General features: G+C 42.3%; 1 protein-coding gene across 2 annotated transcripts in view; it reads right to left on the bottom strand.

Moving 5' to 3' along the window:
- Nucleotides 1–22,604, bottom strand: part of nova1 (NOVA alternative splicing regulator 1) — a 32,662-nt gene extending 10,058 nt beyond the window's left edge. Inside the window, exons 1-2 of one of the 2 annotated variants that reach the window (XM_007556436.2) lie at nt 22,090–22,604; nt 13,360–13,503 (exon numbers count right to left, since the gene is read on the bottom strand). In XM_007556436.2, the coding sequence (XP_007556498.1) occupies nt 13,360–13,503; nt 22,090–22,291 (346 nt within the window). In that variant the 5' untranslated portion in view covers nt 22,292–22,604. Of the gene's footprint in view, nt 1–13,359; nt 13,504–15,960; nt 16,650–22,089 lie in introns of those variants that run through there. The other variant, XM_007556437.2, reaches the window with a different exon arrangement.
- Between the last annotated feature and the right edge of the window lie 1,616 nt (nt 22,605–24,220).

Below are 24,220 nucleotides of genomic sequence, written 5' to 3'. Positions count from 1 at the left end.
ATGCAACACCAAGTCTTTTATACTGGCTTGCACGATTTCTACAACACTCTCCTTTTTATGTATCCATCTTGCTCTTGGCAACATTTGCCTGTCCTTTGGAAGAATGGAGGACGTCTACAGATTCTTTTTTGTGTGTGTGTGTCGGCTTGACGTATATCTGTGCAACCCGAGAGAAAGGTTTGGATTCCTACTCTGAGTAAAATCTGTAAAAAAGACCACCTGATGAGATGATATTTAACAAGTTTGCTGTACAAGTCTGCGTCTGTCGTTTACCAATTTACATGCACTCAGGACAGCCTGAAACCAATAGAGAGAAAATGCATTTGTCAGATTTAATCTGTGATGTGCTACAGAAATGTTGAATAATGGATGTGGACAGACTGCTGGTCAGTTTAAGCATCACAAGAACTGAGAAGAAATTCTGTGTTCAAAATTGGAAACGACACAAGGCGTATTTGAGTTTATTTCCTCGTTTTGTTCTAGATGACAAGAAGAACGTTATATTTCTTAAAATAATCCTTCCTGTAGGATCTGTGGAGAGTCTCTTCCATTGCTTTCTCACACACAGTGAGAGTAGATTTGGTTTTCAATACGCCGGCTCACCGGCAGCTTAGGACTCCTTACCAAAGAAACATTTATCACACAGGAAATTAATAGCCAATTTAAACACAACATCCTCAGCAACACCAAGGAATACACTGTGTACAGTAATTATCTGGCAAACGGTTACCTTGGAGAAATCAATATGCATGACTAAATGCATCCATGAGTCACTATGTGATGACTTGAGGAAGTTTTCAAACTTTTCTAACTTCCTGTGGCAGTGCCGCAGTGATAATGTATAAGCAGAAAATGGAGATCTGTTTTCCGTCGCGTTAGCAAAAATAGACACAGACTGTATAAGAACTGTCTGAGGTTAAATCAGACTGAACTTTTCCTGTTGTAGCTTATTTCTGTTTCTAAAGGCCTGAGTGTTGAGAGAGAATGAAACAAAACATATATGTCCTTAGCTTCTGGTAGAATTTGGGTAAAATGTTTTGGACCCCATAAGCTTTTCACCACAGTTTGCTGGAATATTGGCCCATTCCTCCAGGTAGGTTTGTAGGTTACCTTCCTGACACACACATCTTTTCAACTCTTCACAAATTTTCCATGGGATTGAGATTAGGACTTTTGCACAACCACTCCTAAACATTGACTTTGAAACTAATTTGCTGTTTTGCTTAAGGTAGTTGGATATTTGCAAGACTCGTATGCTCAAGCTTGATTTGAGCATACGTGATGACACCGTCCTTGTACTTTATACTATTCTTAGGTTTGCTTGGTCATTATGGTCAAACACTTCAAAACTTTGTTCCTAAATACATTTGCAAAATGTAATCTGATGTTTTACGTAGTCTTTTGAAGCAATATCTTCCCGTCGCCCCATGTCAATGCAGGACTCATAATGACTCTCTTATCAGCATCAACCAGCATCTTCATAAGGTATTTTGCATTTGTTTTGGGGTTGATAATATTGCACTAAAACATATTTATACCTGGGACAGAGAACCCGTCTCCTTCCTAAACAGTTTGACATTCTCATGATCTTCCCGCTGTATTTCTGTGTAATACGGGTGGATACGGCACCTCCAGGCAAGTAAATATCTGGATATAACTGCAGTGTTCCTCGCTGCTGTTTTATTTAAGTGTAGAGTTTCAGTTAAGCGCAGCTTCTATATCCAGAAGCAAACACAAGCGGGTTAAAATAAATCCAGAATACTTACCGACTGCCACAATACTTTTTTCTGTTTGTGTTCTAGCGTTCTTTTAGAGCTTTATGAAACAAGCAGACTTGCACACTTTGACATATCTCTCTGTCACTACAAGTAGAAATTGGGGACTTTCATGTTCACCCTTTAAATTACTACAGGAAGAAGCTCTTTAAATCTGGCCTTTTCTTTAACATCAACCTGTTAAACATGGTAAGAGTTCTAGGTTTCAAAGTGCTAAAGGAAAATGTGGATGTTAGATTTTAGGAAAATTAATGGAGTTCGATCTGTTGTCTGTACCCGCTTGTCCTTGCGGGGTTGAGCAGGATGCATCTATTCTCAATGGTGATTGTTCGAGAGGTACACCCTTGAGACAGGACTGTGCTTGTACTCTCATATACAAGGGCAGTTTACACAAACCAATTAACCTGGGATGTTTTTGGACAATGGGGTGCAGCCAGAGTACCAGGAAAGAACTGACAAAAGCACAGGGAGAACGCGCAAACTCCACGCAGAAAGACCCCAGGCTAGGATTTGAACCCAGGACCTACTTGCTGCAAGGCACCAGTGCTAATAACTGGTCCACCATGCAGGAATTACTGCAGAAAATGGTAAAACTAGATATTTTCTTGTTTAACAATCCCTTTGGTAGCCTCCATTATTGTAGGTAAAAACAAAATGCATAAAGATATCAGAACCAGAATAGAAGAAAGAACCAGCATATGCGTACAGGATCATTTCCATGAAGTATAAAAAAAATATATATATGGGACTTATTTTTAAGTAATTTTCTCACACTGGGCGGCCTCTCACCATGCCGCCTTAGATGCAGAAGAATATGAATTGGGTCATCTTTAGCTAAGCAGAATACACTTAGAAGATGCATAGCCCTGAGTAATCTTGCTTATTGCTTTTTCTTCGGTTTTCCCAACACTAAATGCTGAGAGAGGAAGTCGCTCTGCTTGGAACAGTAATTTTGAGTTACACATCTACGCAACCCAAAGGCTTTCAAAGACTGACATTACATCTCCCTAGACAGCAAAGGTGCTTAAATGCTGAAGCAGAGGCCTCTTGCTGTTGATGAGACACACAAAGAGGACATGAAACTCTCTGGATCTCACAATAACCTCTGTCCGGTTTTTTTTCCACTTCCTGAAACGTTTGCATCAGCTTTCGCCTCGCTTTTGTCTGCAAGAGTGAGGCGTTTCGCTGTGATAGGTGTGCGCGCATCGAGTCCCGCTCGGAGTTTGCTCGTCCTACTGCTGTCATGAGGGGGAGAAAAAAAATGTGTCAGGGCCCCGGAGAGCACACATCTCTGGCTCCAGCTTTCCCCACAGGACCAAAGCCTCTCACGTTCTCCATCTTGATAACAAAGTGCAAAAGTTCCAGCACTTCTCAGGCAGCTGGCAGACGGTTTCCGAGATGAAAATCTAGCACAGAATGAGCTTTGTTTGATTTATTAGGACTGCTCACACCGCCACACGTAGAATACCCCCGTAATTACTGTCAACACATCAGCAGCTTTCCGATGATATTATCCCTGCTACAAACCGAGCTGAAACACTTTTATTGCAAATGTCAAAGCTGAATATATTCATCGCGTCACATTGTTGCCATATGGGATGTCTGTAAAATGTAAGCAGTCACTTCAAAATGTAATCTGGATCTTGTCTGCAGCAGGGAACTTACTTGGATTCATCAACGGATTAAGACGATATAGAAGATCCCAGTGCTGCCAGCATCATCCCACACTAAACTGGTTATAGCTGACTGTTCGACAATTCGTTTGTCAATGTATGTTAACTGTCCTGCAGTTTTGTTAATTTGTTGAAAACAATAAATATATCACACCGGAAAAAAAATAAAAAAAAAAAAAAAATAAAAAAAAAATGTGAGACCTTATTGTTAATCTTCCATTTTCACCAAGCTAACCAGAAACAGTTGTGGATTACATCGCATCCCAGCCAGAGGTTCGCACAATCCGTGTGACCTTGTATGAAAATCAACATGCTCATCGCGAACATTTGCTGTCATGTAGTCTAGTGAAATAGGTCTTCAAAGCACAGATGGATTTGCTTTATGTCCAATGTTTTCCTCCATAAATGGTGAAGAAATGATCAAAGCTCCACTTTGGGGGACTTTTATCCACCAGGACGGATAATAATGACGTCTGGTCAAGAGGTGCACCAGCCTGGTAAAAACCAGCCTCCTGTTCTACGCTTTGCTTCGTACATGCACAACAAACTTCAGAAAACCACAGAGGTGCAAGACTCCAACAACAAAACCAAAGACATATATATTTTTAAAATTGTTTAAGATAACTTTATTAGTGAGTAGCACCATTAGGGAAGCTAGCATCACTAGTAGCAGCAGTCTCTCCTCTCCAGGTCTTGATTTTTTCCCTTTCAAGACCCTTTTGTCTTATAAACAAACTAATATTTCCAGATCCTGCATATTTCATGACAGACAGAGGAAAGCACAAAAGCAAAAGCAACTTCCTGTAATCCAGATAAGCTTCTGGTTGTCTGCTGAAGCTTCATGCAGCTCATCTGTCGCTCAGTTATCGCTGTGCAGAACCTTCTAAATGTTTGGTCTAAGCATATAGGAATTAAAACATCTCCACAGCAAGCCATGCAGCGCAGCAAACTGCTCATTCAGTTATGTAAACTCACTTAAATGAAGCTGTTCTTCCTACCGACGCTTGTCAGCTGCTACAACAGACAGCCAGACTTTGACGGCCTCTCCTCCCTTTGCCTTTTCATACCTTTGTAGTTTTGGTCATTTTGAACCTGACTTGTTCAGGAGAGATGTCTTCCACATGATGTCAAGTCATCAATTTGTCCCAGTTTTTGGAGATTCCATTGAATTTGCAAAAGATTAGTTAGCCCGGAGGAGATCCCAGAAAGGCTGAGCATCTTAGAGCAGAGCTGCTTTCTTTTATGGTGTGAAACATGGAGGGAGTTCTGTCAGCCTTCTGGGAAACTCAGAGTTAAGGTAGGAATGTAGATTCCCTTGGAGATACACACAGAACCTGAAATTAGTGACAGTAGAAGATGCCCACTGCGCTTACTGCTAATACAACATGCTAACATTTAGAAACTTCAAATCATGTCATCGGTTTAAATGAATTAAACACAATCTAACAGTGTCTCCTCCCCCCACACACACAGTGGAACGTCACCTCTGCTCCTTGTATAAATAATCAGTGACCTCTTGTGGCAGGAGGGATAGAATAAATGCTGTTAATTAGTTTCCCAGAACAAACAGAAATGAGTTAAATAGACACCAGCAGGTCAAAGTTTGACAGAAATAGGGATCAGAAATCAGCCACAGATCTCTGAAGCATCTCTACTGCAAGTATATAAGTATTTTTGCTTTTTGCCTGAACTATTTCTGAATGCTACGCGAGTAAAATATTTCTGACTTGGAACTCAGAACAAGAGTCGACGTATAATTTAGTGAGTCACAACACCAAACTGGAATTAAACCTGATGATTTAATTCCAACACGAGAAGCAAGAAGTTCCTCAGTACGATACGGCTGCAGGGCGTATGAAACACACATTTAGTAATTATCCGTTTACGTGTAGCTCTTACTTTTACCCGGAGAGGATTGTGTTGTCTTTATGGGTAAATATATCGGCCTAGCTTTGGTTTGTCCAAAATGTTGAGGAATATCTTGTTATGGGTTTGTGTTGCTAACAGCCGGCTCACTGATTACAAATGCTAGCGAATCCCACAGGCTTTCTGACATGGTTAAGCCGAATACAACGTCACTCTGTGACCCGGGTTCCAACTCCTTCTGCAAAGCAAACATAGTAAAAACCCGGTAAATAAAGCCGTATTCCTAACTAAACGACCACTTCCCCACATCTTTTCTTCCTCCTTCAGCACAGCAGCTAATCGTAAACGAGCCTTTCTGAACGTCTTAATGGGAAACAGGACGAAAGCATCAAAAGATGTTCGAACTTCAGGTTTAAGTTAATGTCTGTTTCTAGCTTCGCCGTTCCAGATCTTTTCAGAAACGTTCTGTTACGTCGTCTTCAGGTCGGAGCTGAATAATTTCCCAGGGGGATTACAGCTGCCTCTGCTTAAGGCTGTCACAATCATATCATTTTAGGAGACAATTAATTGCCGTGCAAATTATTGCAATTAAAGATTCAATTATCTTTCTTGGAAGTCACTGTTATAGTAAAAGCCAACTCATAATTTATTGATTTACTTCACACTTATGGGAAATAGCTGCATCATTAAAAAAAAAAAAATCATATTTCTTGCCTTTGAGACTTTGTAGCGTGGAAAAAAAAAAGTACTACAAGATGGCGTCATTGAAAAGGCAAAATATAGAAGTAGTCCATTTCTGGTCATTTAACCTGCTTGTTGCTATGCAAAGAGTTAATATGCGGTATCAATATTCTGCCAATTATTATTTCAAAAACATTGCTCTGATCAGCAGACCTTTACAAATATCAAGAACTAAAGAAATCCCAGCAGTTGTCGCCGTGCTGAGCGCAGCATCAGGCTCGTCCGCCAGGTCAGCAGACAGTCAATAGTAACATCTCTAAACAAGATGTTAGCGTATATCAGATGAACAATAGAACGACGCAGCAACACAGCAACTGTTTCAGATCAAAGTTGAGCCGTGATTCACCAGAGAGGCCCAGACAAATGTGGGGAAGTAAAAGCTCCAGTTTCAGTCCGTTTACAATCCCACCCATGACGTCATTGTAGAAGGGATGAAATCAGCATCGAGACATGAGGCGTTTGGGAAAAACCCTCGTCTCTGCGCTTGCTGACATTTCTAGCTTTCCTTTCACTCTGTTTTCTTTCACACAACCTCACTGTTTAATTAAGTGTTTTTTGTGACATTCCAACAACGGAGTGTTATGCTGCAAACAGTGTGTGCATGTATTTGGCTGGTGAAGCCGCAGAAGGCAAGAGGGCGAAGTTTTGTTTCTAAGTTTAAGTCCAAAAGGAGAACTCCCACAGCCCTTTTTTGCAGCTACTTAAATATGCGGATGTGTGTTAGTAGGTGTGCGTAGGCCGCCTGCATGAGCGAAACGCAAAGTGCAAGTGGGTGAATGCGTAGTGTGTCATGTTTATCGTATCTCTAGCAACTCAACAATGCACCAGAGAACATGGGCTCAAGCCAGAGAATGAGAAGAAATCAAAATCAGCAGCGAGGTGCAGGGAGAAACCATGCAGAAAAACAAATGACAACAAAAAACAGAAATAGATAAAAATGAAGCATGACATCATCGCACTTGGCCTAAAACTCTCCTAACTACCAGGAAGCAAATCTAAGCACAACAATGATCGGCAAGGAGGGAAGAGGAAACTTGGCGTGTGTTCGAGCAGCTTGAGTACAGCTGGGAGAGGCTATTTCTGGGCCTGCCCCTTGTCCCATTACCCTCCTGCAATCATGCATCATCCACTCCCTTCACTCTGTCCACTCATCCATCTCGGTAACTGCAGGACCCAGTTGTACACTTCCCCATTATGACATTTAATTCAGGTTTGATTTCTTCTGCCGGGCGGCTGGGCGACGCATGGAGGGTGGGAGGCTGACTGTGAGCCGTCGCGGAGGGATTTCAGGACAAAATGGCTGCAATGCTTATTGACCCTTGATTGGTTTGGTCTGCCATCGTGAGTGTGATTGGTCAGCGGTATGAACTCGGTGGAACATTGTTAGAACGTTTTGTTTTAAGGCCAGAGATGCACCGCTCCGATTGGGAGGTGTTTCCTTGATAATCGTTAATCAGCAGAATGTTGACATATAAATATTCAACTTCTTTTTAATTTTTTTTTAATTAGTGGTGGGACTCAGTTAAAAATTTTAATTGAGTTAATTATAGAGTCTGTAATTTACTCAATTAATCACATTTTTAATAAAAACCTATATATCAACAAAAGAAGCAACATTTTCAATTCAAAAACCCTTTTTGCTGCCAAATTATAACACAAAGATTTTACAACTTATTAATCTGGTTTTTAGGTTATTCAACTATCAGATTTGTGCAAAGTGCTACTATAATTACTCAGCAATCAGGTTTTCCTGGAATCTGCTCATTCATTGACAAATTCTTTTGAAAAAAAAGAAAAGAAAACCTTATTTAGAAACATGGATGCAGACATTAGCGTTGGAGACGTCTGTGCTGCTACGACACGTTTAGCATCGAGATGCTATTTTATTTTAGGCTTGAACAGCTTCGCTGGTGGGATCACTGGTTTTAGCACAACTTACACATCGCTACTTCGCTGTGTGTCGCTGTTGTTTGCGGATGTCGCTCGTGTGTCAGATTAACAGGGTGTACCAGAAACGCACGAATACAAAGGTTCTGGCACGAACTTTTGCATATTAAGACTAAAAGCGATTAATTTCAAGCTAATTAATGAATTGAAATGAATGCACTGAGGTGGCGGACTGATAAAGACAGAACTCTCACACTGTCCAGTCTGTTAAGACACCAAATAACAGCATGTATTTTGATGCACTTTTTAAAGTTTAATTCTTAAAAAATCAGATAAAGGTGAAGGAAATGTGTTTTTGTGGGATTATCTTGTGTTAGTTAATATTCTGTTGCATTCAAAATCATCTGAACCATGTACTTTCTTAAATGCTGCATACTGATGCAAACTGACTGGTGGTCTCTCATGTTCTTGGTCACTCTTTGACTAGCCTTTAGCTTTAGCCTCAACTAATCTATAGTTATATAAAACAAAGAGAGCCATCGGCTGTGAGTAAGATTCTAACACTTCAGCAGAAACTCATTTTAAAAACCCATTACTATCCCTTTAATGATCCCTTAAACTCTTAAATTTGAGTTACTTTGTCGTCGCAGACCTTTCAATCTGTCGACACTTGAGGCAACAAAGTTTCGGCTGCACCGACTTCCACAAAGTGGGGCTTTACTGTACAACAGCAGCTGCTTCGTTTTACTTGTGTGGGCCAGAGTAACCACCCAATCAAATTCCTGCCAGCACCCTCTCCCTGAACTCCTCTCCTCACTCATCACAATAATGAGTCGGGGGGGATGGTGGCGAGCAGGTGGTGGCCTATGAACACATGCATGGCTTAAAATGAGAAATAAAGATACATATGACTCGTTTTATGTGTTTGGTATCTACGGAGCATTCCCTCAAACGTAGCTGTCCTCCCGCGCGCACAGCGCCCTTCATCATGGCGAGCAGAAACAGGGTGGAAGATAAATTTTTAGAAAAATATTTGCAAGCACATGCCCTTCCTGTCCTCCCCTCAGTGATTTCTTGCTGCAGTTCACTTGAACAGATAACACACATTTCTGAAAGAACAGGCCAGATCTAAATTACGTTCTGTGTTTTATTTTTTTATCCAACTCGTACCGTTATATTCTTTTCCTGTAAATGTTTCTATGCAGGGGGGATGGGCAAAAGCATATCACTTCCTATTGTTCTCACAGTTAAAAGGTAATTTTAGAGAAATGAAAGCGAAAGTGCCACAGCTAAACTCCTGATGCTGCACACTGCCAGTCAGCTCTCTGAAAGGAGGCAGCTGCAGTTTTCCCTTGCTTCCAAAACAAATTATTTTGTTTGTGAATTATGGTCATAAATAACACAGATAGTGGAAATGAAGTGAGTCATATTCAGTAAATTAGATTCAACATTCTGATGAGACTGATTTGTCAGATTAAAAGTACCTTTTGAAAATAATATCATTCCAGCAGGCATTAAACATACTTTTTATTAGGTCCACATTTCTATCAAAAATTGTTTTTTTTTTGGTCTGATGCAATATTAAAATTTCAAACTCATGTTTTTATTAGCTGTAAGCGAAAAACCATTATTACAAACAAAAATGAGGGCTGTCAAAATTAATCTATATAATGTGTTTCACTGAGTGATAAAGCTCCTAAAATAAATAGACTTTTCAATAATATTCTAATTTATTGAACAAGTCTGTCTCCATCGCAACAACATATTTACTAAGGTTCCAGAATGTTTATTAAATTTAGAGGACAGTCTTATTTTTAATGTAATAATTAATGTGCTATTTGTTTTTAATGGGAATAATTGCTGCTATCCTGCTTTATGTCATACCATAAGAATCTCATGCCAGCCCATTCCCACTACAGAAGCTCAGTGCAGTTATTTATAACTCGGATTGCGTTCTGGGAAACTGCGTTTTTCTGCCTTTGTCACCCAACAGCAGCAGTGAATTCAAAATATGAAAACATCTGGATTATCACCTGAATAAACAGTTCATTTGTGAGCATGCTAACAAATTACAACTGCTTGTTTCTTACTTTATGCACCAATCTTGCTTTCTAAATGTACCTATGGTTGATAAAATGTCTACAACAACATAAGGATTATTTGCTCGCATTGGTTCTACGGAGAACATCTGGACCTAATAAGCAGCGAGACGCTTGGCACCTGTTATTTGCAGCCGGCTCACAAACCTCCTCTGAAGCATGAAGGACAAAGCGGCAGGCTCCTCTATGAATCAAGCGTTTGGTGTTTGGACGGTAAGATGTATCGGCGCTGACCTCCACGCTGACAGGGGTCACTGAGCTGCATGTGCAACGTTCTCCTGTTGCCATATTTGAGTGATACTCTTTGGTAGAATGAATGCTTAGGATGTGCACCTCTGCATATCCAAACTATTATTTTAGGGGAGAAATGCACAACAGCAGCCAGGCACAGACTTTTGTGGGGATTATCAGGCAGCTTTCGAAATAAAATCTGCAACCTTTGGGGGAAATTATTAAAGATGATTATATAAAATCAACTTCTTTGAGCTTTAAATCATGTTATAATGTTATTCCCTCATCAAAACCTGGAGTGTTGTTTTGATTCTTTCATGCATGTTTGAGAAGTCTTTTAATCTCCCATAGCAAAACCCCTGCTTGGACCGAGCGCCGCCTTCAAGATGCAGCTCCTCCTCGGAGTTGCAGTTTCCAAGCTTCCGATCTTTCGCCCCACAGAGCATCCCTTCCCCCGTGACTCCCCCACTCAGCTCCTTCAGACTAGCCAGCAGCAATTAGCAAACACCTGCTGGAAATGTGCATCTGCTGACCTCTTTGCTACATCTCAGGGAAATGCTGGTAAAAAAGTTTTTTAAAGGTTCATAGTTGAGCAATGTTGGGATGGCTCCTTGAAGGCAGAGTTTCAGACAGAGCAGGAGTTTTTAAAGAGGCAAAGGTCCAATTTCAAGGCATTAAATTACAAAGTCAAAGGTTTTAAGTCATATTTGTTATTTAAATATAGTTGCTGCTCACTGCCAGTCGATAGGCTGGAGGACGGCTCCTGAACTTCTCCCTTCCTAACAGCAAACACAGTTCTGAGATATTTCTGGTCCACAAACAATCCTGGTGAGATACCGGAGGCTGCCGACTGCAGGCTGTCTACCTGACTGAGAAGCCCAATTAATTATCTAACTAACATCAGCTTGTTATGCTTCTGTCACTCTATGGAAAAATATTTTTTGTGTGCGTCTAATTTTAGCGGGTCTTAATTACAGCTTTCAGCTTCAGTAGTCAATGTATCAAAACCTAAACAACAAATGTATGTTACAGAGATCACTGTTATCAGTAATAATCAAAATGGTAACGCCACCTAAGGAACAACTGTTGTTTTTCTGTTTTAAATAAAAACTATGTTTTACATTTTTGTTTTTGTTTGAGTAAAACATGAGTGTTTTTGGTTGAACGCAGCAGTGGGGCATGTTTCCCCTCCCCCACTTGTTGCGGTGAGCTGTCAGCTCGTATGTCCAAAGCTTTACCTCGTTTAAAGAAAAATCAGGTTGGCTGACATTTCAACTCCTGACACGACTCCATCTTGTAAAACGTTCTTGAACACAAGCTAGCGACAAACACAGAGTCTGTCTGTAAAATATCCAACGGCTAACGATGAGGGAGGTAATATGACTTACAGATTCATTTTATAAAATCAGGTCCATTAATCGAACCGATGGCAGACCAAGGTTTATAATACTCCAGACTGAGTTTTCTCTGGCTGCATGGAGCAATGAGTAATGCCCCTCCCCCACCTCTTGCTGCACATTGCCAAGGAAGGTGTCCACATTTTTTCCTGACATAGAAAAAAAAAAGATGGCAGCTTAAAAATATTTGTAGACATGGACAAAAACATGCACAGTCAGAGTGTGCAAAGTAAAGAATTGCCACCTATCACTATTACTGAGACAATGCTATTTTATATCTGCTGACTAGCTGAACAAATAGATAACTCAGCTAAATAACCAGCTAACAATATTAGCTTGTTATTTTTGTTTTACCTCATAAACATCAGTAATAAGAATAAAAAGTGAAATAGTTGTGATATTTATTATGGTTAAAATCACAGCCTGCATGGAGTTTGTGGGTTCTCTGCTCTGACCGTTCAAAAACATAAATGTTGTCTGTAATAAAAAGTCAAATTTATCATCATACATTAGCGCAAATATAAAAAAATTCCCTACAAACATTTCTAAATTGGCACCACAAAATCTGTCATTTTGATTGCAAAAAACATACAAAAAAAATCACAAACTCCAGGAGGGACAGCGATTTATTGATATTTTAACAATTGAATTGGTTTTAACAATGTACTGTGGCACAACCGGCCCTTTAAGAACATTCAGATATTTGATTTGGCTCAAAATAAAAATTACTTTGACAGCCCTGATCTGAAGTAATCATACTTGGAGAATCCTTTACCATACAAAGTCCAGATGTCCTTTTCGCCACATTAGCCAAAGAATTCGCGTCCCTCCTTTCCAAATACGGCAATTACATGTAAGCTGTAATTTTTCTGAAGGTTTGAACAACTGGCTCAGCTGAAATAATCACCTCTCCACCTATTCTTCCAGAACAGATGACTAAATGACACCAAAATAGCGTCAGTATATCTGTTATTTCACCCGAGGGCAACATACGCACATCTCCTCTGTCACCACCAAATGGCAACCAAGTCAAACTCTGTCAGACCTCTCAGAATGACAGCTTGCTGTACTAAAGCCTGTTGTTGTTACCCTATAATGTCTGTTACAGCTCAGAAGGATTTCGCAACACAGCGGTGGCTGGAAGAAGTTCGAAACATCAATATGTAATGAGAGAGAGAAGTGAAGCTCGGCTCCAGACTTTCAATCAGTTTCCTCTCCTTCATTTAGCTCAGATGCTAGAAAAACGCCCCGGCGCCGCAACAAACTGTCACCAGTGGAAGCAACGAGAGCGGGATGAAGCGGCCTGTCAGATTCCCCCCTGAGCAGCTGATTAGAAGTCAAATTAACCAACCTCTGCTGCGGGTCCGGTAGTGTTACAGCAGCAGCTCAGAGAGCCGCCATTTTGAAAGCGACACATACTTGCTTCAAGGTCCCATCAGGTCAGATCGCAATCGCAAATTCTTGGAACGACACCAACACGTCGAGTTGACACCAGATTACTAGAGAGCAGACGTGCTTTGGACAAGCGACGCATCCAGATCCGGTTTTATTCTCGAAGACGCTCGAGTTCACGGTGTGGATAAAAAATATTTTTTGTGCCAAAGCATCTGATGAGTTGGAGGACTCCTGACATGCTTATGAGCCGTTCTGATTTGTCAGTCTGATTGAGTGAGTGAGTGTTCCCTCTTACCGGGGTAGAAGTCTTTGGATTTGGACAGCTTAATGGTGGCACCCGTCTCTTTCTGCAGTTGTACGATGGTCTGGCCACCCTTGCCAATTATAGAGCCGGCTGCATAGCTGGGGATCAGCACCTTCAGGAAGTACTCACCCTCCTCTGGGGGAAAGACACACAAAGTGGGAAAAAGGCCACATCATGTACAGCAGCTCTAAGCATCACACATATATATATGCACTGAATGACCTCAAAAAGCAAAATATTAAAGAAATAATTAATGAAAAAACATATCATTAATATGTGTTTTAGATCAAGCAAGGAGAAAGGTTGGTAATATATTTTTGCTGACATTTTTCAGAAGGGGAAACATTCTCAGGTATTTTGGGTAGGAATATTTGCAGCTTTCACGTTCTATTAGCGATTGGAGGCATGTTCTGTGTCCTGGCCCAGATTTTCATGTAGAGTAAATGATGACCTCCTTTCCAGTTTGCAGAGGTCTAATTTTAACCATTTTCAAGGAGTTTTAGCAACACTCTGAATAAATACCCGTCAATGCTCGGTGTCAAGTAATCCTGCTTCACGCTGGAACCAAACGCCAGAAATCAAAACAAGACAGAATGCAAGAAAAAAAAAAAAAGAAAAAGAAGAACCCCGAGATGCAAACTATCAGGACAGAACACAATTACATCCAACTCTTCATCCAAGCAGCTCGTGAATAGCCACAAAGAATTATCCGTCGTAATTAACCGACGTGTGGGGAACATATGGGAAGCAATCCTGCAGATTTGTTTAAAGGGTATAGAGCCAAAATGGTTTAAATCTCCTCCATTTTGGAGGGGCTTTTGTGGTTTAAAGTGGCTTTTAGCAGTCACTGATTGACAGAGTGTCACTGTGCAGCAGAATGTGTTTCTCCTCTTAGCTTGGTAGAGCTCCATTTTCTGCAGTTCTACTTAGAAATCAGTCAAAACCAAGAAAGCCCTCGTGCCACTCAGTGCAAACTGCGACGGAGCAATCAGCCACATTTGGCGCTTGTGCCCATGCGTTATTGATTGACCCGACAACGTTGCGGTGATGTCATGGTGAACATTTGACACAGGTGCACACTTGAACTTAAGCACGGGCACAAACAATCCCCTCTGCATGCTGATACGGATGCAATGACGTCATGTTCGATCCCTCTCAACTACCAATAGGGGTGACGTCAGTAGAGCGGGGCAGCGGTGTTAGGAAGCGCCGTAAAACCTTTCTGGCCACGGTTCTGCTACCTTTCTCTAAAGCGTGCCGTCGGACTGTCAGCCGTCGTAGCCCGTCACCGTGTTTTGTACTTTGTTGAGGACATGGAATGCAGAGGCGCGACCTGCGTGCTGAAGACATGGAGGACGGGGCGGTGGGGAGGAGGGGGGGATGCAGGTGGACTGAGACCAACCTGTTGCCTCGATAATACACTCATTAGATTGAGATGTGAATGAACATGGCACTGTGACATAGGGGAATTTCACAGCCCACATGGTAGCTCTTCCTCTTGTTGCATTAATATGCCCCTCATGTTCCATTCAGACGTAGGCTCGGTTTGCTCAACATCACTCGTAACCAATGGCTCTGACAAACATCCACATATTCAATACCATTATTAGTGGCAGAATTTTTAGTTTGGATCTATTAAAACTCACTTTGACAATTAAAAAAAAAAAAAACACATTTTCGGAATATTTCAAGTGAGGATAAAAGCTGACGTATCTTTTAAGTAGAAAAAGAAAAACGAATGCGTTCGATCAGATTCAATGCTCTTTATCCTCCTTCATCTCCTCTTTGGATATCTGAATCTTGTGCAGGGTTGCAGTCAGCTCTCTGCTTTTCTCTTAACGTGAAACACAAAATGACCTTGATGGGAAAAATAAAATAACACTGTCGCCAAAAACCTCCCGAGCTCCTTAAACTACCTGCCGCCTGATAACCGACAGCGTGCCAGTAGGAAAACATTTCACGGAATGATTTCTTTTTACTGGATCCCAATATTCCGAGACCTGTTGTTGCCAGACGAGCCCAAACCCACTGCGTAACTTTCTGCTCATCTTCAGCCGGGAGTGAACCCAGCAGGGGAGGAAGCCGCTAAGATCCCCCTCTTGTCGCCCTCACAGCCACGTTTGGTGTCATTAGTCAATAATTAATTCCGTCCCAGTGTCTGAGATCACAGTAACAGGTTTTAATGGCGTCATGTGGTAGAGTAAACATGGCAATCTGTCACCAGGGAACGGGAGCAGTGGGGCACATTGGGAGGTTGAGCCAGTGGGGTGTTAGTTCAAACCCTTGCTTCCAGTACTGGAAGGATGGCTTGGAGGAGAGACATGGTCTCTGAGCCAAATGCGTTTAGTTAAGTCACTCAAGGGGGGTGGGTCAGGAGGAAATGCCTTGTGACCGTCCTCCCCTCCTTCTCACAACCCTTCCAAGTACCCATTCTGCATTTCAATGGACCAACCTGCTCCTGACGGGGGAGCAAGGACGATGGAACAAAAATGAGCCGCAATGAACAAATCCGCCTTAAGATGTATGAAAGTACTCATGGTGCAGCGTGATGGATAAATTCAACAAGTCAGACAATCAGAGTTTGAAGCTTACCCATTCTGAGATCTGCTGCTTCTCAAGTCCTCTGTCAGATCGCCATCAATGCCGGGGCGCAATCTCTAAAGGGGCTCCTGACATTAGCCTAGGCATAGGTGCAACGGTAGTGTTGAGGAATGCGGCCAGTCGACCTTTTTTTTTTCACCGAGGTCTTATTCATCAGTGGGGTGCAGAAAAAGAGATTTCACCGCAGCATCCGAGCCATGCCTGCAGCTGGCCCGAGCCTCAATTGTCTGAGAAAATGCTAATGCAGGCTCTGAGTGTTTTCAGTGAAAGACGGCACGCATTGTTCAAGCCTGCATCGGTTTGAAGGGGGGGGGTCTTCCCTGCCGCATCACCCTTTTCACTGCTCTCATCCATATTCATCGAGTGGCCTGTCCGTCTGCAGCAGCACGCAGGACTGGCAGTCGGCGCAGCCAATGGCCGGCCTCCTCTCCTCAGGACGTCACGTTCCCACCCCCCCCGACGCCGGTCCCCAAAAAATTGAATTTTCTCCTCTACTCCGCCTCTTTTGACGCAGCACTATAAAGTACGGCAGTCCATTCACTCACTCTTTTCAGAGAAAAGTGACAAAGGTGAAGTGGCTGAAGGAGCGGACGGCAGCGCCGGACGAAGAGCTTCGCACAATGACCTTCAGTAGAGGCTGGAGAGGTGCATGGAGAACATAGCCAGATGATGGAGGAGGTGGAGGAGGAGTGATCGGAGACGGCGCGCTTTACGCCACCCACCCTCCTTTCCTCTTTTCCCCCACCCCCAATCCCTGAGACGGCCATGTTTGAGAGGGCGGAGGGGCTCATCAACCATTGCAAATGGCAGTGCCGCAGAATGGTGGAGGGGGGTGATGAAGCCAATCACTACGCCTATAAATCTTACACCGAGAGGTATCTTTAGTGACCGAATGAGTGTAAAAAACTGCAGTGTGCTTGTGTGCAAGTACCTGTTAGTGGACACGGGGGTCCAGCTTCATTTAACGACGCATTCCAGGAAACCTGCACACAATGAACTCGCTCCCTCCTGGATGTTGATCAGTTTGATCAAACCATAACATTTTTCCCTTTTTTTTTTTTGGCTGTTGAAACAAACACCTTCCAGAAGATTCTAGCAGAGAGATGCTCCACTGTATAGCCTCAGCTTCCCTGTAGACTCCACTTTCTCTCAGGGTCTATCTGGCTCCTCTTTTCTCTCCGTCTCCTCATTACTTTCGCTTCCTCCTATTCTCTGTTTCGCTGCCACCTGGCAAATTCACAGTCCGCTCACGTCACATCGCTCTGCAAGGGCACCTGTGTCCTTCCCTCCAAAAAAAAAAAAAAAATCAAATAAATAAATAAACAAATAAAAACACAGCTCACATTCCTGTGCCAGCCTTTCCATTAGCAACATAACGAGATCATAGAACCCCCCCACCCCCCACCCCAAAGCAAACAACCTTTCAGAAGGCGTCTGCTTGCCAACAACGTGGGCTCACAGTACGGATAATTTAGAAAGAAAAAGAGTGAATGAATGATGGTTCATTTTGAGGAGAGAAGGGCGTAGCTGATAAAAGAGTAGTCATTTCCCTCATTCAGTGTCCACGGCTCCTAATGCACAGCGAGGGGGGGCTCTCGGCTTTGAAAGAGCCAAGGCTTTCTTCTCTTTGTTGTAACTGCCAGTCATGTTAATGATCAGTTGGGTTGGAATAACGTGATCAATATCAGACGTAGTCTTGGGGCTGGTGATTACAGGGGTGGCTGAGGATTAGCAGCCTGTCTAACACTGTTGTCAGACAGGCTGCAGAAGAGACAATACAAAGATCACTGGATGGAAATGATTTGCTTTTCTGCATTTGTTTTAATTTTTCCCTCCACATCAAATTCCAGTAAATAATTAGGCATTTCAGAAGGGCCTTGAGGCTGTTCTGCATACCCCCTTGCTGTACTGTTAAACTCGGACTATACGCAAATCATACATTTAGGCAGCCACCTGCAACATGAATTAGTTTAGATGTTAAAAGAGAGCAGGATAAAGTTTCATCAATTTCTGGCACTTGAGCACCAGAAATACATTTCCTGATCAATAAATAGCAAGTTGGAGTAAAATAAATACTCATCAATGTCAATTTAAACAGTTTTTAGAAATTTGAAACTATTCCAAATTTATATTCCCAACTAATGTCCACCCATCGTCCAGACTGGCTTTACAGAGGGTCTGCAGCAGACAGTGGGAACGGGGGGGGCTGGCTCTAGACAGGGTTTCAGTCTGTCACAGCGCAATGCAGGGACATACAAGACAACCATTCTTCACACCTAGGGGCAACTTAGACTCACTAATCTAACACAACATGCATGTTTTTGGATAACAGAAGGAAACTGGAGTACCTGGGGAAAACCTATACACACCAAATTTCTTCTGTAGGTTGAATATCAAATTACGTACCCCCTCCCCCAGTCCAGTTTTAGTATCAGCTACAGATGTGATTTATTGCTATTCTGATTTTGTAATGCACTTTCTGTATAGGCATGGCCGTGGCACAGGGGTAAAGCGTGCACCCCATGTACGAAGGCCTTGGAACGACGCATTCGTCACAGGTTCGAGTCCAGGCCCGTTGACCTTTGCCGCATGTCTTCCCCTCTCTCACAGTCCACTTTCCTGTCAACTACCTCTCAAACAGAGGCCACTATAAAGTGGAACATGTTGTTTTTGTTTTGTTTTTCTTTTAATACCCATTAGGCACCAGTGTCCTTTATTTAACAATAATTGGACAGGAAACAGGAAGCAGAGAGAAGGGGAACCCAGGACAACCGCGTCGAGGACTACAGCCTCTGCTCTACTGACTGAACCACCCAGGGTCACAATGGCAGTTTTGAAACAGTAGCTTCATAAAGTATTAATATGCGGGTAACTAAGCCATGCCTCTTCCCATACATACACTTCAGAGACACACAGAGCAGGGTAATAGGTGATGCTAAGCTGGTAGGAGACGTCAATAACCAGAGTTTTGACTCAGAGCATCTCTGACCATACGTAAATAAAAATGGATGGTCTTCTGATGGACTAGCGAACCTTCCAGAGTGCACCTGTCGTCCCTCAGCGTCCCCTGGGACAGGTGCGAGGCTCCTTGACTGATCCTGTATTACTTAAAGACATAAAACCCTGCTCTCGAAGCTGCTCTTTCCCCGGAGTCACTACATCAATTATCCAACATCAGGTTGCGAAATTATGGAAGCGGCAACACTAAAAAGCCAAAACCATATGTGCCAATTAAAACGTTCGTCAACACTCCTCCAACATTCACATCAGCTGGTAATTGAATGAGAAAATCCGAGCCGGGTGTTGGTGCTTGCAGGTAAACGGTGAAAAACTCCCTCCGAGAAGCAGGAGCGCCACGTTAGCTCTTCTTCTGCAGCTGATTTTTTTCGAGGTGTTAATGGATGACATGTGGGGTTTGGAAATGCTCTAAAACACTGCCTGGTGCCATCAGGGATCCCTTCGTGCCTTGCTGAAATTTCATTTCTGAGGAGCAGTAAAGTGCAGAAAGGATCCGCTCACGCTGTCAGAAAATATGATATAATGCTGCTGTCACCGAATGAGGTGCTGCTGGTGCACAAAGGGAGAAATCCTAGTAACATATGGTGAAAAAAACAAAACAGTGTTTCTCTGCAGACATCTAATTAACATTAAGTTGTTGAGTAAGTGTTCGCTGTGAGCTGCAGAGCATAACAGCCCTACGCTGGAGTAAGACGTACAGTAGCTGGAATCAGCCATCATCCTCTGACTGCGGCTCTCTAAACATCTTGCAGAAAAATTAGGACTCATGCAGTGGTTCTTCGTCACCACTAAACCCAACCGTTACCGTGACACTGCAGCAAATAATTCCCCGTTCTTAATATCCTATGTTTATGTTGCAACACAAGTCTTCTCTTACATCTTTTTTTAACAAGCATTTCAAGATTTCTGATTGGTATTTTATCCTCCAGCCCGATTGGCCTCATCAGGAAACCTATAAATAACCGTGGTTAGATAGAGATCTGCACTACGACCGGCGATGAGTGTTCACCCTGGAGGCTTGTATAAATTTTACCTATTGGTTTTCCTGCTTAGCTGAGCTTATGATTTAAGTGTCAACGTTTCGAGAGCGCCACAGCTCCGAGAGTGACTCTGAAACTCACAAAAACAAGGATCCACCAGACCTCCGCTGTTCCTCGTCAATGTTCATAGAAAAACATTCAAAAGGAAGCTCGTTTGGTGATGGATGAATACAGTTGTTTAGCAATTACATTCATAGAGTAAAAGAAGAACAACCAGGACAGATGCTGACAGGAGCAGAGATGCTCCTACAAGTGGTCTAGGTTACCAGCATCTTTTTTTCCTTTTCCAATCAGTGAACACACCATGTGAGCTCTCACTCTTTACGCCCGACAATAACACTCTTTGGTGTGGAAGCTATTACCGAGCGATTGACTCAGACGCTTCGAGCATCCACGGGGTCAATGACAGCACAAAAACTGTATGAAGCTTTAGTAAAGGAAGCTGCATTTTCTACGCTTTCTTCAAACGGCTGCAAAGAGGAGTCAGACATCAGCAGATAAAACAAAGATTAATATATTACAGTTACTGTGTTTATCCTTTTTAAGAGTTGTTTTATTTCTGTCATAAAACATGCTGGATGTGCTTTGGAAAGCGCTGAGTTAAGGAATGGATCTCGTCTCCAAGGTAGCTAATTAGTAATGCTAACAATGCTATTTGCTAAAATAAAATGCTGAAACCAGTTCAAAAAGTTAATTCTGTAATCATTTAGTCTTTGTATTGAAATTTTAGTAAAATCCTGCACACAGAATGACAAGGACACCTGTGAATAATTGATCACAACACAGAAACTTCCTTAGGGTTTTGTATAGTAACAACAGGTGGACGGATTAACCCAAAGTATTGATAAGTTCAATAATACCAATAAGTTGGTATCAGTGGTGCGATCGTTGCTTTAGTTTAAGAATCTCTCCTAAAATTTTATTTTAATTTTGTAATGGACTTTCTCAACTCCACCTCAGAAAAATACTTTCTTTTGATTTGTTTACAAATCATGTTTTTTTTTTGTCTGCTTTGTTTATGCAGAAAAAGATTCACACAAATATATTTTGTTTTTCTATTAAAGCATAAACCTAAAAACTTTGCCCAATTCTGTTTTAGGTTTTAACAAAAAAATTAATTAATTAAAGGAAAACCCACAAAAACACCTAAAGGTCAGAAGCCTGATGATACATCAAACTTGAATACAAAAAGTTCTGAATCGGTATCGCCAATACTGGAGCTGTATTACTTGGTACCTGATCAATATCAAAATATGCCTTACTGTCTCTAATAGTATAATTAAATTGCTTAACAATGACCTGAAAGACCTGTCCATGTTGATTAGTTAATTTTATTTTAGTTCTACGTTTCATAATGAGACTATGTTTTGGTTTTAGCCACTTCCTTGGATGTGTTTTTATTTGTATGGAGGACTCCTGTGCAGGAACCGCCTCTTTCTAAGTACCTGCAGCGGCTGTGATCTGTTTTCTCTACGGTTCCAATTATCCCTGCCATAAACACGGTTTATGTTTCTTGCTTTTGAGGGTGGAAAAAAGAAACGGGGAAAAAAAAACCCCGAAGTTCAACAAAGATTTTTGTGAGTCTAATAAATTCGAGCCTATAACAGAGAGCAGACTAATGAACAAAGCTACAACATTAAACCAATCAGCTCTCTGTTTCTCTGCATATCTCCAGCTCCAGATGGGGAGCAGAGAGCTTTTTTGGATTCACATTCAAAGCCGACCTGAGCTGAGGAGGCCGTTCAGTTTGTCAGGCAGCCTGCCCTCCCTGTTGGGATATGAAGTAACAGCCATAAACACTGGGGAGCCTTCCAAAGCGCACAGGTGCTGCGCTGGAAACGCCAACATTCAGCCTCAGCCTGTTCGCTGGGCTTCCATGCGCTCTGGCTGCACGCTGACGGCTGATACTGACAGACCGCTTATGTTGTTGTTTGTTTGTTTTGTTTTACGTATTTTTTTTTTCTTTTTTGTTTGTTTCTTGGCACAGATTCCGACACCAACCTGCGGCTTCATGTGGAGGAGACGCGGAGGACTAGCTGATTTCGTGTTGCGTCGCTCTTACCTCCGGTGTTGGTGCGCTTGGTACAGCCGGCCTCTTCAGCCGGAGTTTCCAGCGGCCGCTTGCGGGAGTCCGGGTTATCCGCCTCCATTTGACTCTGCTGCTGCTGCTGCTGCTGCAGGCTGTGGAGGTTCGGGTTCGTGTATATCCCGTTGTGGTCCATAGCTGCTGCTCCACCACCATCTCCACCACCGGCCATCATCATGTTTCCACCGATAAACTGTTCCCCCTGCCTCTCTCCCTCTCCCCTCTCGCTCTCTTCCTCTCCTTCTCTCTCTCTCTCTCTCTGACACAGACGGAACACGCAGCGCTCTCACCACCACATCCCCCCCGGCCGCTGCACCGCGGCCCCGGCGCTAGGTCTCTGTGGGGGTTCGGATGTTAAACAACACCGGGATCAGGGTCTCCTCTCCCCGCCACGCTGCTGCTGCTGCTCCCCTCACGGGGGCTAAATATAAAAGCCAATTGAGTTCAAGGCGCCGCTCGCTGATCCCGTATTGTTGCGCCTTCACGTGAAATAAAGCAGAAAGCGCGGAGTGGGAAAGAGATCCACTCAGCGAGGAGGGGGTGAGGGGGGGGGACAGCTTTTTAAACTGTTCTTCACGACACATTTCTCTTGTAAGTCGGGTGTGATGAGCGCAGCTGCTATTATTGTTGCCTTTGTGGTGCGAGAGGAGAGGGGAGAAAATAGTTTTGGGAGGGGGGTTCCAGAGACACTACAGTGCCGCTGACCGGCCGAACTAACCACAGAACCAAAACAAGAGGGACCCAGCTCCATTAGCTGCTGTAACTCTGCATTCAACTATACAAACTGATTCAATACGTTTTATTTATTTTTTTCATCAGCTGTTATAAATTATTTCGGTTTAGTTTTTTTTAAGTTTAAAAGGGGAACTCGATGTAAAAATGACTCTTTAAAAAAAAAAAAAACGTTCTAAAGTTATTTCATCAAAAACGTACCTGGAGTGTTGCTTCGACTCTTTCGTGCATGTTTGGGAAATCCTTCAATCTCCTGTTGGCAAACCATTCAGCTGTGCAAAAAGCTCAGAGCAGCAGTTTTCAAGCTTCCGCCTCACAGACCACGCCCTCACTCATCTCCTTCAGACTAGCCAGGAGCAATTAGCAGGCATCTTGCTGAGCTCATTACATGAGCGACTACTTAGTGCAACTCTGGTAAAAATGCTGCTAAATTGTTGACATAAGAGCTTGTGACGAAGGTGGCGTTTCAGAAAGAGCTGGGGTTTTAAAAGAGACAGAAATCCAATTATATTAAGTCATATTTGATATATATAAAGCATTTTTATAACAACTGAATAAATTGAAGAAAAAGAAGTCACAGTGCAAACACCTTTTAGTGTTGTGAAACAGGGTTCACTACCTCCATCTTATCCAACTATATTTGAATTTGTTTCATAAAGGAAAGTCCATATTAATAATCAACATGAGTACGCTGAAACAACCATGTAGATATGCCTTCAAAAGAAGTCAACTATACCTGAACAATAAGCACCTTGTGCAGGACAATGCAAAAAAATAAATAAATTAAGCACTACACCAAGCAACAGGCATCCAAAAACATGCAAATAAATAAAAATACGCCAAGTAAAGCAACAATGCATATATCTACCAATATATCAATGTGTATTTTAACAAAATACACAGGCAACATCGCACAATTGAACAGCCAGCAATTTAGCTAAACTTTTCCTTGTTTCCCAGTTAAGCTCAACATCAATCCAAACTGCTCAAATAGCACATGTGAACAATTAAAATAAAACAATATTAAGCAAATTTTGTATGAGAATGCAATAGAAAAGTAACACTCACCCATTACTTGTAAATAGAATCCACAGGTTGTTGTGCTTAGTGCTAGCTGTTAGCCACTCGTAGTGCTCATAGCTAAAATACATTACAAAGTTCTTACTCGTCCGTATTAGTGAATCCAGGTTTGGTATGGATTATCAATTTTTAGTTATTTCTTTTTTATCCGTTAAAGAGCTTCTTGAAAAAGGCGATTTTGATGAGCCTGCAACTAGGTCAAAGGGAATTGAAGCGGCCGCCATTTTGTAAATACCATGTTCATTTCACTGACGAATACAGGGGAAGCTTTTGCCTTACAGCAGGGCCTGTGGGA

This window comes from Poecilia formosa, unplaced genomic scaffold (genome assembly GCF_000485575.1).
Source record: "Poecilia formosa unplaced genomic scaffold, Poecilia_formosa-5.1.2 Scaffold79, whole genome shotgun sequence".
NCBI lineage: Eukaryota > Metazoa > Chordata > Actinopteri > Cyprinodontiformes > Poeciliidae > Poecilia > Poecilia formosa.
The sequence above is the reverse complement of the archived record's forward strand: the minus strand, read 5'-3'. Positions and strand labels throughout refer to the sequence as shown.